The sequence below is a fragment of the Lithobates pipiens genome, unplaced genomic scaffold (assembly GCF_037356315.1).
Source record: "Lithobates pipiens isolate NorthernLeopardFrog02 unplaced genomic scaffold, aLitPip1_a1.2 Scaffold_7, whole genome shotgun sequence".
NCBI classification, from domain to species: Eukaryota; Metazoa; Chordata; class Amphibia; order Anura; family Ranidae; genus Lithobates; species Lithobates pipiens.
The window spans coordinates 4,936,749-4,953,301 of NW_027507892.1; the positions used below are offsets into that span (position 1 = coordinate 4,936,749).

At 42.0% G+C, this 16,553-nt stretch overlaps 1 protein-coding gene across 1 annotated transcript in view; it reads right to left on the reverse strand.

Moving 5' to 3' along the window:
• LOC143959310 (arrestin domain-containing protein 4-like) overlaps positions 1 to 16,553 on the reverse strand; it is a 70,855-nt gene that overhangs the window by 23,890 nt on the left and 30,412 nt on the right. The window contains exons 2-3 of the mRNA XM_077468002.1: positions 14,034 to 14,097; positions 5,901 to 6,048 (exon numbers count right to left, since the gene is read on the reverse strand). Coding sequence (XP_077324128.1) covers positions 5,901 to 6,048; positions 14,034 to 14,097 — 212 coding nt within the window. The remainder of the gene's footprint in view (positions 1 to 5,900; positions 6,049 to 14,033; positions 14,098 to 16,553) is intronic.

Here is a 16,553-nt window from a genome sequence, read left to right on the forward strand (position 1 = left end):
TGGCACGGATGGGTGGCACGGATGGGCACTGATAGGTACCACTGATAGATGGGACTGATGGGCACTGATAGGTGGCTCTGATAGGTGGCACTGCTGGGCACTGATGGGCGGCACTGCTGGGCACTGATGGGCGGCACTGGGGTGCAGCACCTTTGAGGCAGATTGTGGGCACTGTGGGTGGCATTGTGGGCACTGCTGGGTGGCACTATGGGCACTGCTGGGTGGCACCGACGGGGGGCACTTACTTTTATTCAGGATGGCACTGCAGGGGGCAGGTGGGCACTGGCAGGGGGCAGGTGGTCGCTTGCATTGCTGGCCGTGATCGGCTTTTTTTTTTCTCCTCGCGCTGTCAGCGCGAGGAGGAATACTAGCCGATTACCGGCTCCGTTATATCACATGATCAGCTGTCATTGGCTGACAGCTGATCACGTGATAAGGGGTCGGGATCGACCCCTTGCACGGATCGGTGATCAGGCGAGTCTCATGGACTCGCCGATCACAGAGCGCGCCGCGTGCGCCCCTCAGGGGGCGCGCAGGCCGCTCGTACACGGGACTACGTCTATTGACGTCGTCCCGGAAAAGGAGATCTGCGCTGTAGCCGTCATTTGGCTATAGCGCGGATCTCAAGTGGTTAAAATAAGGTGGGCTCGAGGCGCTGAGAATGCACTTGGAGCCCACTCACGTATGTGAGAATAGCGAATGAATATTCCCTATTCTTACACTGAATCGTTTCTCCACCAATCAGGAAGCGCAGGTGTGAAATCCGTTTCCTGATTGGCCAAAAGGAGAAGCGTCATGATTTGGCCACCGAGGAGGAGGGAGGAGACGGAAGCCGCAGAACAGGGGAAGAAGAACCTGCATGTTTGCCAGCCATGGATAGGGCAAGTGCCCTGGCCGACTGACCGACCTGACCCAGGGGTTGTGGCGGGTGCAGTGCCGGGACAAGGTCACCCAGAGCCCAGGGCAAAGTCGCCAAACTGCGCCCCCCTTTCCCTTAGGGTTAGGGTCAGGGTGCCCCCTACCCCTGGAATAAACCATTGCGCCAGGGGCAGCCATCCCTCCTGCCCACCCCTTGTCCCAGCCCTGGGCGGGTGCACTATTTGCTGCCCCCCCCAAGAATTACCACCAGCCGCCACTGAAAAAGGGGACATTCATCAAGCCTGTTGCAAGGCAAAACAATGCTAAACAGGAGCAGTGTGACTCTCCATAAGACAGATTTATTACAAGGTTACAGCCTGAGGCATAAATCCCTCCTCTGGCTGCTTTAAAGTCTCCACCTGTGACTGAGGTAAACCTGACCCTGGCCACTTCTTAATTATGTGGAAATCTGCCCTATCTCCAGTAATAAATATGTCTTTGACCACTACCATTCCGGCAAAAAAGGGAGAAAGACTGGTGCCATGGAAGTCAGGGGCAATGAAGGGGATAGGGATGACATTGGGGGCAGTAGTGGGGATAAAGATTATATCAATGGCAGTGGTGGGGATAGGGGTGATATCAGTGGCAGTGGTGGGGATAAGGATGACATTAGTGGCAGTGGTTGGGATAGGGACAACAGTGGGTGAGTGGTGGGGATAGGGATGACATTGGGGGCAGGGATGGGATGTGAGGGAACCAACAGCAGGAAAAGGGCTCTAGGACCCAGCATCTCTACCAGCACTTATGGCAGGAGAAGGAATTTAGGACCCAGCATCTCTAGCAGCAGGTCACATGGGCCTATATAAAGAAGTCTGCTAGTGTCTGCATTTGCTGGTTGATCTTCGGCTCCTCCAGTGTGTTATCTCTGTGATATTCCTGTTCCCGTGTCTCCTGTTATGGATCCAGCTTGTCCTTGACCTGTCTCCTGTTTGCTTTCTGTGTTCGACCTTGGCTATCCACCTGACCACGCTTACTCTGATACCAACTCGGCTCAAGACCTACTTTTCCTTCTGACCATGCTCTAGTCGCAGCATTATCCGAATCCTGCAACACCTCATGGGCGCCACCTGTCTGCTGTTTCTATGCCAGCACACCAGCTGTACTCTGGAACCTCCTGCGTACAGTCCAGCAGGCAACCCGTGCTATTTTGGGCCTGACCTCTCCTGCCCCCCTTCCTTAGGGGGGTCTGGAACTTAGCCGCAAGGGAAGCCCTCTCTCTCTTGACCTCCAGCACCGGGTACATGATATGGGCATAGGGATGACAGCAGGGACAGTGGTGGGGATAAGGATGGCAGCGGGGACAGTGGTGGGTATATGGATGACAGCGGGTACAGTGGAGGGTATATGGATGACATCAGAGGTCAGTGGCGGGTATAGGGATGACAGCGGGGGGCAGTGGTGGGGATAGGGATAACAGCGGGGGCAGTGGTGGGGATAGGGATGACAGTGGGGAGCAGTGGTGGGTATAGGGATGACAGCGGGGGCAGTGGTGAGTATAGGGATGACAGCGGGGGGCAGTGGTGAGTATAGGGATGACAGCGGGGGTAGTGGTGGGTATAGGGATGGCATTGGGGGCAGTGATGGGGTTAGGGATGGCATTGGGGCAGTGGTGGGTATAGGGATGACATTGGGGGCAATGGTGGGGATAAGGATGACAGCGGGGGCACTGGTGGGGATAGGGATTTCATCAGTCTACTGCCACTGCCTGATGGGGGGATGGGATCAGTCAGAGGCAAGTGTTGGGGGGGTGGGATCAACGATGCTGAACCTCACCTGCTCTCAGTGTCAGTCTATTTCCCCTCTTTCTCCTTGTTCAGTGTGTCTCTGCCTGCGTGCCTCCAGGGATGCGTCTCCTGACATGGGGTCTCCTCCAGAGTGGAGAGCTCCTCCCCCTTCACTCTACTTGCCACCAGCTGACTTCTGCTCCTTCAGTTTTCCCCTCCCGAAATGGTATCTGACTGCACTCTGTAGCAATGGGAGGAGGGCATAGGCGGGCAGTGACAGTATATCTCTCGTCCCAATGCCTATAACTAGAAATGGCGGGCAGACTAGCCCCCCCCCCCCCACAGGGTGGAACTCCAGAGCCCAGTCGCAAGTGCGACTGCTGCGACCCTGGTAGTTTCGCCACTGATGCCTTGAGCTGCAGTCATCATTCAGATATCTCCACTTCAACCAAAGGATGTCATATGATGTCCTACGGGCTGCCAGTAGTTAAACTTTTTAAACTGTTGCACTTGGCTGCCCAGGAATACATAAGCACAGGACTATAAACCTGTTACCGAGACATTGAAGGAAACACAACCTGATTTCCTGCTAACTGTTTCCCTAATTGGCTTGTTAAATGACCCTCCCCCTCCCCCCATGTCATTTTAGAGGAAAACAAGCTAGAAATCTCTCCTTCTAAATTAAACAACTGCATGATTATTAGAAATGATAGTTACACTCAGTGGCGGCCCATTCATTAGGGGCACAGCGGCTCTGCCCCCCATCCATGCGTTTGATTCCCCCTAATCTACATAAAGGGTGCCAGATGCATGGATTCCAATAGGGTTTTTTTTTAAGCACGTGATTAGAGCCAGAGGCTCTTATAAGCTTAAAAAAGGGTGGGCACGGGGAGCACAGCATTGTGCCTCGAGCCCACCCAGTTGTGTGACAATAGCGAATGAATATTCGCTATTGTCTTCCTGATGCTCCTCCCGGCCAATCGGGATGCGGGTTCTGAGACCCATCACCCAATTGGCCGAAAGAAGAAGCGATTATATTGGCTGCCTATGATGAGGAGGAGGGAAGAGACACGTGGCGGAAGCTGCTGTGATGCCAAGGAGGAGATGCAGGGGAAGCCGCCGCCCGGCAGAAGTGCTGCCCTTCAGGTCAGGCAAGTTCGGGGCTGGTGACTAACCGACAGGGGGGAGGGGGTGGGGTCTGTGGGTGCATTGTTTGCCACCCCCCCCCCCTCTAGCCACCACTGGTTACACTCCATTTTACCATGGAAATTAACTAGTCAAATTGTTTTAAAGGATACGTTCACCTTTGGAACATGTTCCTAGACATCTGCAATTCGTTTAGTTCCGAAATTCGTTTTTTAATGAATTTTGACAAATTCAATAATTCGGAAACATCCAAATTAACGCAAACCCGTTTCAACAAATTTTTCCAAATATTCGGAAATTGGAAAATTAAAAAATTTGAGAATTTGAAAATATGAAAACCTGAAAATTTGAAATAACTTAACTATTACTAACTATTAAATTGTAAGTATTGTAATTTCCTTTCAAATTTGACTGTTAGTGAACGTAACGAATACGAAATTTATCCAAAGTTACAAATTATCCGAAATAACGAATGCCGCATCTAAACGAATGCAACAGAAGGAATTACTAATAAATAATAACAAAAAATGTTATTATCTAAACAAATGGAACAGATTAACAAATTAATAATAATAAAAAAATGTTGTTATTATTTATTAGTAATTCGTTCTGTTGAATTCGTTTAGATGCGACATTCGTTATTTCGGTTAATTCGTAACTTTGGAAAAATGTCATATTTGTTACATTCACTAACAGTCAAATTTGAAAGGAAATTCCAACATCTATAATTTAATAGTTAGTTATTATTAGTTAGTTATCCTTTCGAATTTTCAAATGTTCTTTCTTATTTTCGAATTTATGAATTTTCGAATTGCAATCATAATGAATGACCCGAAAAACGGAAAAAAAAAAAAAAAACCTGAATGAAACTAAAACGAACGAATTGTCTACATGTTCCACCCGTATTTAGAGTGTACCAAGTTCCAGCTGCTGCCTCCTCTCCACCCCAATTCCCCCTTCCCTGCAACCCCCATGAGGGATCCTCTCCCTACACCCGCTGTCACTGCATCATTCATTCACAGCCGCAGTGGCACAGCCCTTACTATTTTGAATAGGTTGTGTTTGGTGGGTGGTAGCGGCCACTAAGCAATGGCAGGGAAATAAATATTGCTGCGCCGTGATATAAAGCCCTCCCTATGGCTGCAGCTGCGGCCCGGGGGTGGTGGTAAAAATGCAGCCCCAACCACTTGGTTTTTACTGCCCCTCCCCCAACCACAAGTGTAAAATCAGCCCAAAAGCCACCAGAAACAAAGTACTAACCAGGAGAAGAATGTAAAGTAAAGCAATAAAATGACATAATACGTATATAAGAATTTAATCTTAGACTTTTGAGACTTTGGGAAGTTCCGCAGGAATCCTCCATACACTTCCGAATCCAAAAAAATAAATAAAAAACCCCCACAACACATCTTATGTCAGATCGGCCTTGTTTAAAATCAGCTACAATTGCCGGGGAATTTTCTTGTGATGATATCATTCATATTTAAATGGCGCACCATTAGGCTCCTGTATGGCTGTCATGAAAGTGCAAGGTATAATTGTATATTATTTCGATAAAATGGGCGCAGATAAAAGAATAAAGCTCATTAGCTCCCCATCTCGGCACCGTGTTGTTACTCACGCTCTGATCCTCCCCGCCATACTATGTATTTGCAGTCATTACGGAGTTCAATGCTTTAATGTGATCCAATGTGCCATTAGGGCATGATGGCTGAAAGGATTCCGCCGACAGCTGCATACACTTACTTAGTGGTAGAAAATGGCATGAGAAATGGAAGGATACGTGACATATAATGGTCTGCATTAGACAGCAGACCTTCAATGATTAATAATAAGTCTCCCCTAATTGTCTTGTGCAGCTGTCATTATTCACGTTCAGAACAGCGAGCCTCACAAATGCAGCCCGGGACCTAAATGGGGACTGCGTGATGTAGAGCTAATAAAACGAATTGGCGCACCTGCATACATTAGGGGGAGCGGATACCAAACGCAGAGCGCGAGAACAACTTGTTATTGGACGGTAAACAGAAAGTAAATGAGAGGTGTCACTTTTTTCTTCTTCTTTTTTTTTTTTTGTAAGAAAAACCTTCTGGTTGTTAATAAAGTCCTTACCAGTAAAGATGGGGAATTGACATCAATCCGGCTGGTGACGCGGAGCTCCCGGTGGACGGTTAGAACGGGCGCTGAGGGTCTTTCTAAAACTGCTGAGAGTTGGTATTGAACTTTTCCGTATCTTCCAGTGAAGGTTGTAACCAGATTGCTAAATATAACAAAAATAAATGAAAATATTAAACACTTCCCAACCAGGCCAATTCTGACACTTCTCTCCTATATGTAAAAATCAACATTTATTTTATTTTTTATTCATGTAATGTTTATTTATGATTCATTTATTTAATATGCATTATGCATGTATTTAATATTTATTGAATATTTACTTATTTTATTAATTATTTATATTTATTTTTTGCTAGAAAATTACTTAGAACCCCCAAGCATTATATATATATATATATATATATATATAGATATAGATATAGATATAGATATAGATAGATAGATATAATATATCCCCATCAAATCATTCTCTGCAGCTATTACCTTTTGTACCACCACCCCCTCCCTTTAGAATGTAAGCTCTACGAGCCGGGCCCTCCTGTACCTTTTGTATTGTACTGTAATTCCGCTGTCCCCCCTATACATTGTAAAGCACTGCGTAATCTGTTGGCGCTATATAAATCGTGTATAATAATAATAATAATAATAATAATATTTATATATTTTTTTTTTATATATTTTTTTTTAGCAGAGGCCCTATAGAATAAAATAATGGGTGTTGAAAATTTAAATTTCACACAGTATTTGCTTGGAGGGCCATCTCTGACACTTCTCTCCTACATGTAAAAATCGACTTTCATTTATTTTATTATTTATTTATGTAATATTTATTTTATTTCTTTTTATTTATTTATATTCATTTTTTGCTAGAAAACTACTTAAAACTCCCAAATATTATATATATATATATATATATATATATATATATATATATATATATATATATATATATATATATATATATATATATTTATTTATATTTATATTTTAGCAGAGACCCTATAGAATAAAATGATGGGTGTTGCAAAATTTTAATTTCACAGTGTTTGCTTTGAGGGCCATCTCTGACACTTCTCTCCTACATGTGAAAATCGACTTTCATTTATTTTATTATTTATGTAATATTTATTTAATATATATTTAATATTTATTTTATTTCTTATTATTTATTTATTTATATAACTTTTTTTTTTTTTTTTTTTTTTTTTTTTTTTTAGCAGAGGCCCTATAGAATAAAATGATGGGTGTTGCAAATTTAAATTTCACACAGTATTTACTCGGAGGGCCATCTCAGACACTTATTTTCTACATGTAAAAATCGTCTTTCATTTATTTTATTATTTATGTAATATTTATTTAATATGTATTTTATTTCTTATTATTTATTAATTATTATTTATTTCTTTTATTATTATTTATGTATATTTATTTTTTGAGAAACGAAAAAGGTCCTGGACTGCCACACTCTGTATAAAAGGCTTCTTTATTGTAGAAAAAATAAGTTAAAAACGTTCCAACGTGACAGTCAGTTCAAAAAGGACAACAGGGATGAATGGCTAACATGTTTCACATCATGAGATGCTTACTCATAGCTCATTATTATTTATGTATATTTTTTGCTAGAAAACTACTTAAAACCCCCAAATATTATATATCTTTTTTTTTCTTTAGCAGAGGCCCTATAGAATAAAATGATGGTTGTTGCAAATTTTAATTTCACACAGTATTTGCTTGGACGGCTATCTCTGACACTTCTCTCCTACATGTAAAAATCGACTTTCATTTATTTTATATATATTTATTTAATATTTTATTTCTTATTATTTATTTTATTATTGTTTATTTATTTATATTAATTTTTTGCTAGAAAACTACTTAAAACTCCCAAATATTATATATCTTTTTTATTTTTTTATTTTTTATTTTTTTAGCAGAGGCCCTATATAATAAAATGATGGGTGTTTTAATTTCACACAGTATTTGCTCGGAGGGCCATCTCTGACACTTATTTTCGACATGTAAAAATCAACTTTCATTTATTTTATTATTTATGCAATATTTATTTAATATGCATTTTATTTCTTATTATTTATTTCTTATTATTTATTTTATTATTATTATTATTATTATTTATGTATATTTATATTTGAGAAACAAAAAAGTTCCAACGTGACAGTCAGTTCAAAAAGGACAACAGGGATGAATGGCTAACATGTTTCACTTAATGAGATGCTTACTCATAGCTCATTATTATTTATGTATATTTTTTGCTAGAAAACTACTTAAAACCCCCAAATATTTAATATCCTTTTTTTCTTTTTTTTTTTGTTTAGAATAAAATAGAATAAAATGTTGGTTGTTGCCAATTATTACTGTGTGAAATGTTATCTGACACTTCTCTCCTACATGTAAAAATCGACTTTCATTTATTTTATTATTTATTTATGTAATATTTATTTCATATTTATTTTATTTCTTATATTTACATTTATTTATATATTTATATTTTTTTGCTAGAAAACTACTTAAAACCCCCAATTATTATATACCTTTTAGCAGAGGCCCTATAGAATAAAATGATGGGTGTTGCAAATTATTACTGTGTGAAATGTTATTTCACACAGTATTTGCTCTTAGGGCCATTTCTGACCCTTCTCTCCTACATGTAAAAATCAACTTTTATTTATTATTTATTTAATATATATTATTAGTTATTTATTTAATATGTATTTATCATTAGTTATTTATTTTATTATTATTTATATTTATTTTTTGTTTGAAAATTACTTCGAACACCCAAACATTATTATATATATTTTTTTAATAAATTTTTTTTTGTTTTGTTTTTTAGCAGAGGCCCTAAAGAATAAAATGATGGGTATTGCAAATATTTATTTCACACAGTATTTGCTTAGAGGGCGATTTCTGACACTTCTCTCCTAATGCCGCGTACACACGAGCGGATTGTATGGCGTACTTAGTTCGTCATACAATCCGACGGACAGTCCGTCGTACTTTCCACTGAACGGACTTGACCACACACGGATACACAAACAGTCCGTCGAAAGCTTGCGCGATGACGTGTACAGCACGTACGACGGGACTAGAAATAGGAAGTCCAATACACTGCAATGCAACCTTCCGCCGTGTAAATCCTTTCTGAGCATGCGCCATTCTTAGTCCGTCGAACTAGCCTACTCACGAGCGGACTGTCCGCTGGAACCAAAGTCTGACGGACAGAATTTCGAAAAATCCGAAAAACTTAGTACGCCGGACTGCACGCTGAAAAAGTCCGCTGAAGCCCACACACGAGCGGACTGTCCGCTGAAATGTGTTTCGACGGACTAAGTACGCCATACAGTCCGCCCGTGTGTACGCGGCTTAAGAATCAACATTTATTTATGATTATTTAGTTATTTATTTTATCATTACTTATTTATATTTTATTTATTATTTTATTTTTATTTTTTTTATTTACCCAAACATTATATATCTTTTTTTTATTAATTTTTTTAAGCAGAGACCCTGTAGAATAAAATGATGGGTGTTGCGAATTTTAATTTGTGTGTTATTATTAGTATTTATTATTTTATACAAAACTTTTTTTACACTATCTTTAATTATTTTTATTTTTTTTGGATGAACTTTATTGCTATCACAAGGGATGAACAAAATCCCTTGTGACGGCACGGGCTATGACAGGTCCTCTTTATTGAGAGATCTGGGGTCTATTAGACTCCCGATCTCTCCTCTGGCCTCCAATGCAGCCGCAGGCATCATCCCGAGATAACCACTGCAAACCGGAGATGTCCATGAACGCCCTACGGTCGGCAAGTAGTTAACAGGTTTCCCCAATAAAGTAATAAATAAGTGTATCTATGATTAAGATGTAAAATCCTATTTTTATTTCCACATTATGTCATTTATTTCTATCCTACTCCTATTAATTACTTGACCTCCGGAAGGTCTTACCCCCTCCATGACCAGGGCATTTTTTGCTATTCAGCACTGCGCTACTTTAACCGGTAATTGCGCGGTTATGCAACACTGTACCCAAATGAAATTGATATAATTTTTTGTTCATGCAGCTTTCTTTTGGTGGTGTTTAAAGTGGAACTCTGCCCAGAAGGGGAAGCTCTGCTTGTTTGCACCCCTCTCCCCCCTCCACTGACACATTTTGGTTTTGATGGGTACCGCCCCCCCCCCCCACTTCCTTATTTTTTTGGAGGGTACCAGGTGCTCCACTTTAACAGCTTAAGGACCGCCCCACGTACATAGACTGAGGCAGCGTAAAAATCACGTACCTGTACGCGATTTCTTCCTCGGGGTCTGGGGAGCGCGTGTGCGATCGTTAGGCTGAACGGCGGTCTGTCTCTCTCTGATGTAAACAAGGCAGATCGCCGTTCTGCTAGTAAGGAAGATAAGCAGGAACATTGATGGCTGTATTCCTGCAGTGCAACCATCCCCCACACAGTAAGAAAGCACTCCCCAGGGAACACATTTAAGCCTTTGATCGCCCCTGATGTTAACCCCTTCCAGTGTATTAGTACAGTGACAGTGCATTTTTTTTTTTTTTTTTTTAGCACTGATCACTGTATTGGTGTCACTGGTCCCCAAAAAGTGTCACTTAGTGTCAGATTTGTCCGCCGCAATGTCGCAGTCTCGCTAAAAAAAAAAAAAAAAAAATCACTGATTGCCGCCATTGCTAGTAAAAAAATATAAAAAATAAATAAATAAAAAGGTCCATAAATCTGTCCCATAGTTTGTAGACGCTATAACTTTTTAAAGTAGGCAGCGATGTACAGGTATGTCGCTTCGCCTGCTGCCGCCTCTCGCCCGCAGTACATTGTGGCCAGGCGGTCAGCAAGCGGTTAAATGAAAAGTTGTGGTTTGATCCGCGCAGCGGAACTGGTACAATACAGGAAAGAATTTGGTCTATATTTATTGTTAATTTTAATTTTTATAGGTTCAACCGGAACTGCTGCCCCTACTTTTCACTAACAAGGTGAAGTAAAGATAGCGAGAAGGAGGATTACGGTAGGTGTGGCGCTGTTCCTATGGCCAATGGTACTGTGTTATACCCTCTGCAGGTTATAACCTTTATATGTGAAAAAAGCCCCGAGGTTGATTAAACTAGTCCACTTGAACAACCCTAGTGGGGCTCGGGATATATATCCCTACTGCCTGCCCCACCCTGTGCTGGGATACATTCTGACCTAAATACTTCTATGTGTTTGATACTCGGCCTGTGCTTAACTACTATCTGTGAACTTTTTATTACCCTCTGGAGTGTTTTCCTTAGTTAATTGGGCCAGACAAGATTTACACTCTGGTATCATAAAATAAATTAAGAAATTATTTTATAAAATTAACCTGTGTTAGACCCTCTGGGGTTTTTTTTGAGGCAAAATAGTGAAATGAAAAATAAAAATAATAAAAAAAAATAAAAAACAAAGTTAGAAATGATTTCACGTGCTCTAGTGAAAGTGAAACACTGTGCCAAAAGAGTGATTTGTGCTCCTGAAATTTCAAATACCTCCAGGAAAATACACATAAACCAAAATTACTATAGTAATAGTTCCGTTTATAAACTGAAAATGTATTATAATGAATAATCGACTCACATTTCAGTGAACATAAACAAGCGAAATCGAGCATGCACGCTGTATCGTCCGACCGGGAGTGACGCAGTGCCGTTCTACGCGTTTCGTCATCAGACGTCGATTGGAACGCGGTGGTTAAATGAGCTGGCCATAGACGGCACAAGTGCGCTGCAGCCACCGATTGACGAGAGTTTTTCCAGCTTGCCCGTTTGGTAGAAGTCGGCCAAAACGATTGACGTCAATCTATGTGCATTGCAGGGAATTTGTTGCAGATCCCTACCGGTTTCTGCTCTAGTGGCAATGATATCACCAGCATTTCCACCCAGGGTTGCATTAGAGGGCTTTGGAAAATATGGAGCCCCAAAATTTCTGCCTGAGAGGGACCCGTAATATGGGTACTAACAACTAACATACACATACACTATAAAGTATTGGGACGCCTGCCTTTAACTTTAATGCCACCCCAGTCTTATGCCCTGTACACACGGTCGGACTTTCCGACGGAAAATGTGCGATCAGATCGTGCTGTCGGAAAATCCGATTGTGTGTGGGGCTCCATCTGACTTTTCCGTCGGAATTTCTGACACACAAAGTTTGAGAGCAGGATCTAAATTTTTCCGACAACAAAATCCGATCGTTTCCATTCCGATCGTGTGTAGACAATTCCGACGGCACAAAGTGCCACGCATGCTCAGAATAAATTACGAGACAAAAGCTATTGGCTACTGCCCTCTTTATAGTCCCGTTGTACGTGTTTTACGTCACTGCGTTCAGAGTGATCGGACTTTCCGACAATTTGGTGCGACTGTGTGTATGCTAGACAGGTTTGGGCCAAAATCTGTCAGAAAAAAAATCTGATGGATTTCCAACAGAGTCCGGAGACAGAGTACAACTGTGTGTATGGGGCATTAGTCCGTAGGGTTCAATATTGAGTTGGCCTGCCCTTTGTAGCTATAACAGCTTCAACTCTTCTGGGAAGGCTGTCCACAAGGTTTAGGAGTGTGTCTATGGGAATGTTTGACCATTCTTCCAAAAGCGCATTTGTGAGGTCAGGCACTGATGTTGGATGAGAAGACCTGGCTCACAGTCTCTGCTGCAATTTATCCCAAAGGTGTTCAATCAGGTTGAGGTCAGGAGTCTGTGCAGGCCAGTCAAGTTCCTCCACCCCAAACTCACCCATCCATGTCTTTATGGACGTTGCTTTGTGCACTGGTGCACAGTCATGTTGGAACAGGAAGGGGCCATCCACAAACTGTTCCCACAAAGTTGGGAGCATGAAACTGTCCAAAACTGCCATAAGACTTCCCTTCACTGGAACTAAGGGGGCAAGCCCAACCCCTGGAAAACATCCCCACACCATAATCCCCCCCTCCACCAAATGATTTGGACCAGTGCACAAAGCAAGGTCCATAAAGACATGGATGAGCGAGTTTGGGGTGGAGGAACTTGACTGGCCTGCACAGAGTCCTAACCTCAACCCGAGCACCTTTAGGATGAATTAGAGAGGAGACTGTGAGCCAGGCCTTCTCGTCCAACATCAGTGCCTGACCTCACAAATGTGCTTCTGGAAGAATGGTCAAACATTCCCATAGCCTTCCCAGAAGAGCTGAAGCTGTTATAGCTGCAAAGGGCGGGCCAACTCAATATTGAACCCTACGGACTTAGCCCTTGTACACACGGTCGGAAATTCTGACAACCAAATCCGTCGGATCTTGTCCGTAACTGTTGCATACACACGGTCGGACAAAGTTGTCGGAAAATCCGATCTTTCAGAACGTAATGACGTAATTTCGTTACGACGGGACTACATTCATGCTAGTAGCCAATAGCTTTGATGTAGGAATTTGATCTGAGCATGCGTGCCACTTTGTCCGATCGGAATTCTCTACACATGATCGGAGTATGTCCGATCGGACCAGTTTGTCGGAAAATATTTCAAGCAAGTTGGAAAAATTTGGTCCGACGGATATTCCGATGGAAACAGTCCGATGCATACCACACACAGTCGGATTATCCGACAAACCGCTCCGATAGGACACATTCCGACAGATTCTCCGACCGTGTGTACAAGGGCTAAGACTGGGATGCCATTAAAGTCCATGTGCGTGTTAAGGCAGGCGTCCCAATACTTTTGGTAATATAGTGTAGGTGGTATCGCTGCAATTGTTGGGAGCAGGAGGATTTATTTTGGGTTGTTCTTTGCTGGTAGGTTATGGTAGTAACAAGAAATATACAGCTACATTAAAAAAAAATGTTTTTTTTTTTACTATTTTGGGCCAGTTTTCCTTTGATAATATAAACCTTTTTTTTTTAGGAGATATTCTTTACCATTTATCGACAAATAAAAGCCCAATTTGATCTGAAGAATACTCGGTATAATCCACCTGGATGCACAAAGTAGTTGTAGTGTTTTACTGACGCATGCCAAAGTTGCAAAATTGTGCTCAGGCATTAACATTTGTTTTAACCTTCGGCAGGAAGGGGTTGAATATTAAAAACTTCTTTGCAGAAATAAAAGACTTACCCAGCAGGAAGCTGGAAACTAAATGGAAGCTTGTGTTTCCCCGATGAAAATATGCGTCTTCCACCTTCAGAAGAAAAAAAAAAAAAGGAAGGAAACATATTTAGTCATTTTTTTTCTGACCTATTGATCATTTATAAACTTCAAATCTACAAAAAAAAATGTAGTCTAAGGGGGTCTATTAATAAAACATTCATTGCACGAATGTCACCTGAACAGAACGTTACCGTGGTTTTGGTAAAAGATTGATGCCCGTATCATGTAGCAATGGAAGAAGGTGGCCCGATCGAAGGAATTTAAAGCGGAGTTCCACCCAACTTTAGAACTTGTTCTTAACCACTTTCAGCCCCGGACCATTTTGCTGGTCAAAGACCAGACCACTTTTTGCGATTCGGCACTGCGTCGATTTAACTGACAATTACGCGGTCGTGCGACGTGGCTCCCAAACAAAATTCACGTCCTTTTTTTCCCACAAATAGAGCTTTCTTTTGGTGGTATTTGATCACCTCTGCGGTTTTTATTTTTTGAGCTATAAACAAAGATAGAGCGACAATTTTGAAAACAAAACGCATTATTTTTTACTTTTTGTTATAATAAATATCCCTCAAAAATATATAAAAAAACATTTTTTTCCCTCAGTTTAGGCCGATACATATTCTTCTACATATTTTTGGTTAAAAAAAAAATCGCAATAAGTGATTATTGATTGGTTTGCGCAAAAGTTATAACGTTTACAAAATAGGGGATAGTTTTATGGCATTTTTATTAATAATTTTTTTTTTTTACTAGTAATGGCGGCGATCAGCGATTTTTATTGTGACTGCGACATTATGGCGGACACATCGGACATTTGTGACACATTTTTGGGACCATTGTCATTTATACAGCAATCAGTGCTATACAAATGCAGTGATTCCTGTGTAAATGACACTGGCAGTGAAGGGGTTAACCAGTGGGTGGCAGTGTAGGGGTTAAGTGTTCCTAGGGGCGTGTTACTAACTGTGGGGGGCTGGGCTTTGTGTTAGTGAACACTGATCTCTGCTCCAATCACACAGAGCAGAGATCAGCATCACTTGTTGCTAAGCAGAACGGGGAGATGCTGCTTATAACGGCATCGCCTCGTTCAGCCGCCCCATGAGACGATTGCGGGTATGCCCGCGGCGATCGAGGACCCGCGACTGGATTCACGGGGGTCCCTACCGGCACGTGAGTGCGCCGGCGGCGGCGTGCACGCGATGGCAGGGTGGCATTTAAAACTGGACGTACCTGTATGCCAATATGCCTGCCCGTGCCATTCTGCCGACGTACATCAGCGTGCGCCGGTCGGGAAGTGGTTAAAGGAAAGACCACCCCTCCACCCCTCATTTTTGGATAGTATTTTTTTTCACTTACCTTAGTAGTTTAATGGGGAACTTCCGTCCAAGCCTCAGCGTGGCGAGGTACGTCACTTCCTCTTCTGGCTCTGCCCCTCCTCCTTCCACCCACTGCATTCTGGGACCTGTGTGTATCCCAAAAGACGATGGGGCCATTCGGAAAAACTCACGCACGCACAGTAGGGAACCGGCTGTGAAGCCTGAAGGCTCCATTGTCAGTTTCCCTTAGATACTATGGCGGCGCCCGCACCCAATCCGATGGACGGGTCGGCCTCGTGGGCTCCCTGGTCAGGTAAGTGTCCTTGTTAAAAGTCAGCAGCTACAGTGTCTTGTAGCTGCTGACTTTAAGAAAAAAAAAACTTTTTTCAGGGTGGAACTCCGCTATAAGCATGGATTGAGGAACACAACAATGAGTTTGAGGTGTTGACTTGGCCTCCAAATTCTCTAGATCTCAATCAAGCATCTGTGGGATATGATGGAAAAACAATTGAGGCCCCACACCCCAACTTACGGGACTTAAAGGATCTGCTACTGACAGCTTGGTGCCATATACCACAGCATGCCTTCAGAGGTCTAGTGGAGTTCATGCCCCAACAGGTTATGGTGGGTGGTCATAATGTTATAGCCGATTGGTGTGTATATATATATATATATATATATATATATACACACGCACACATACTGTACATACATACCAGGGTTCTTCAAAAAGTTTCTGCATTTTTTTTAACTCTATGAAATATAAAAAAAACTGCAGAAACTTTTTGAAGACCCCTCATACATATACACAAAGTATCTCACAAAAGTGAGTACACAACATGTGACAACACTGAAGAAATGACACTTTGCTACAATGTAAAGTAGTGAGTGTACAGCTTGTATAACAGTGTACATTTGCTGTCCCCTCAAAATAACTCAACACACAGCCATTAATGTATAAACTGCTGGCAACAAAAGTGAGTACACCCCTAAGTGAAAATGTCCAAATTGGGCCCAAAGTGTCAATATTTTGTGTGGCCACCATTATTTTCCAGCACTGCCTTAACCCTCTTGGTCATGGAGGTCACCAGAGCTTCACAGGTTGCCACTGCAGTCCTCTTCCACTCCTCCATGATGACATCACAGAGCTGGCGGATGTTAGAGACCTTGC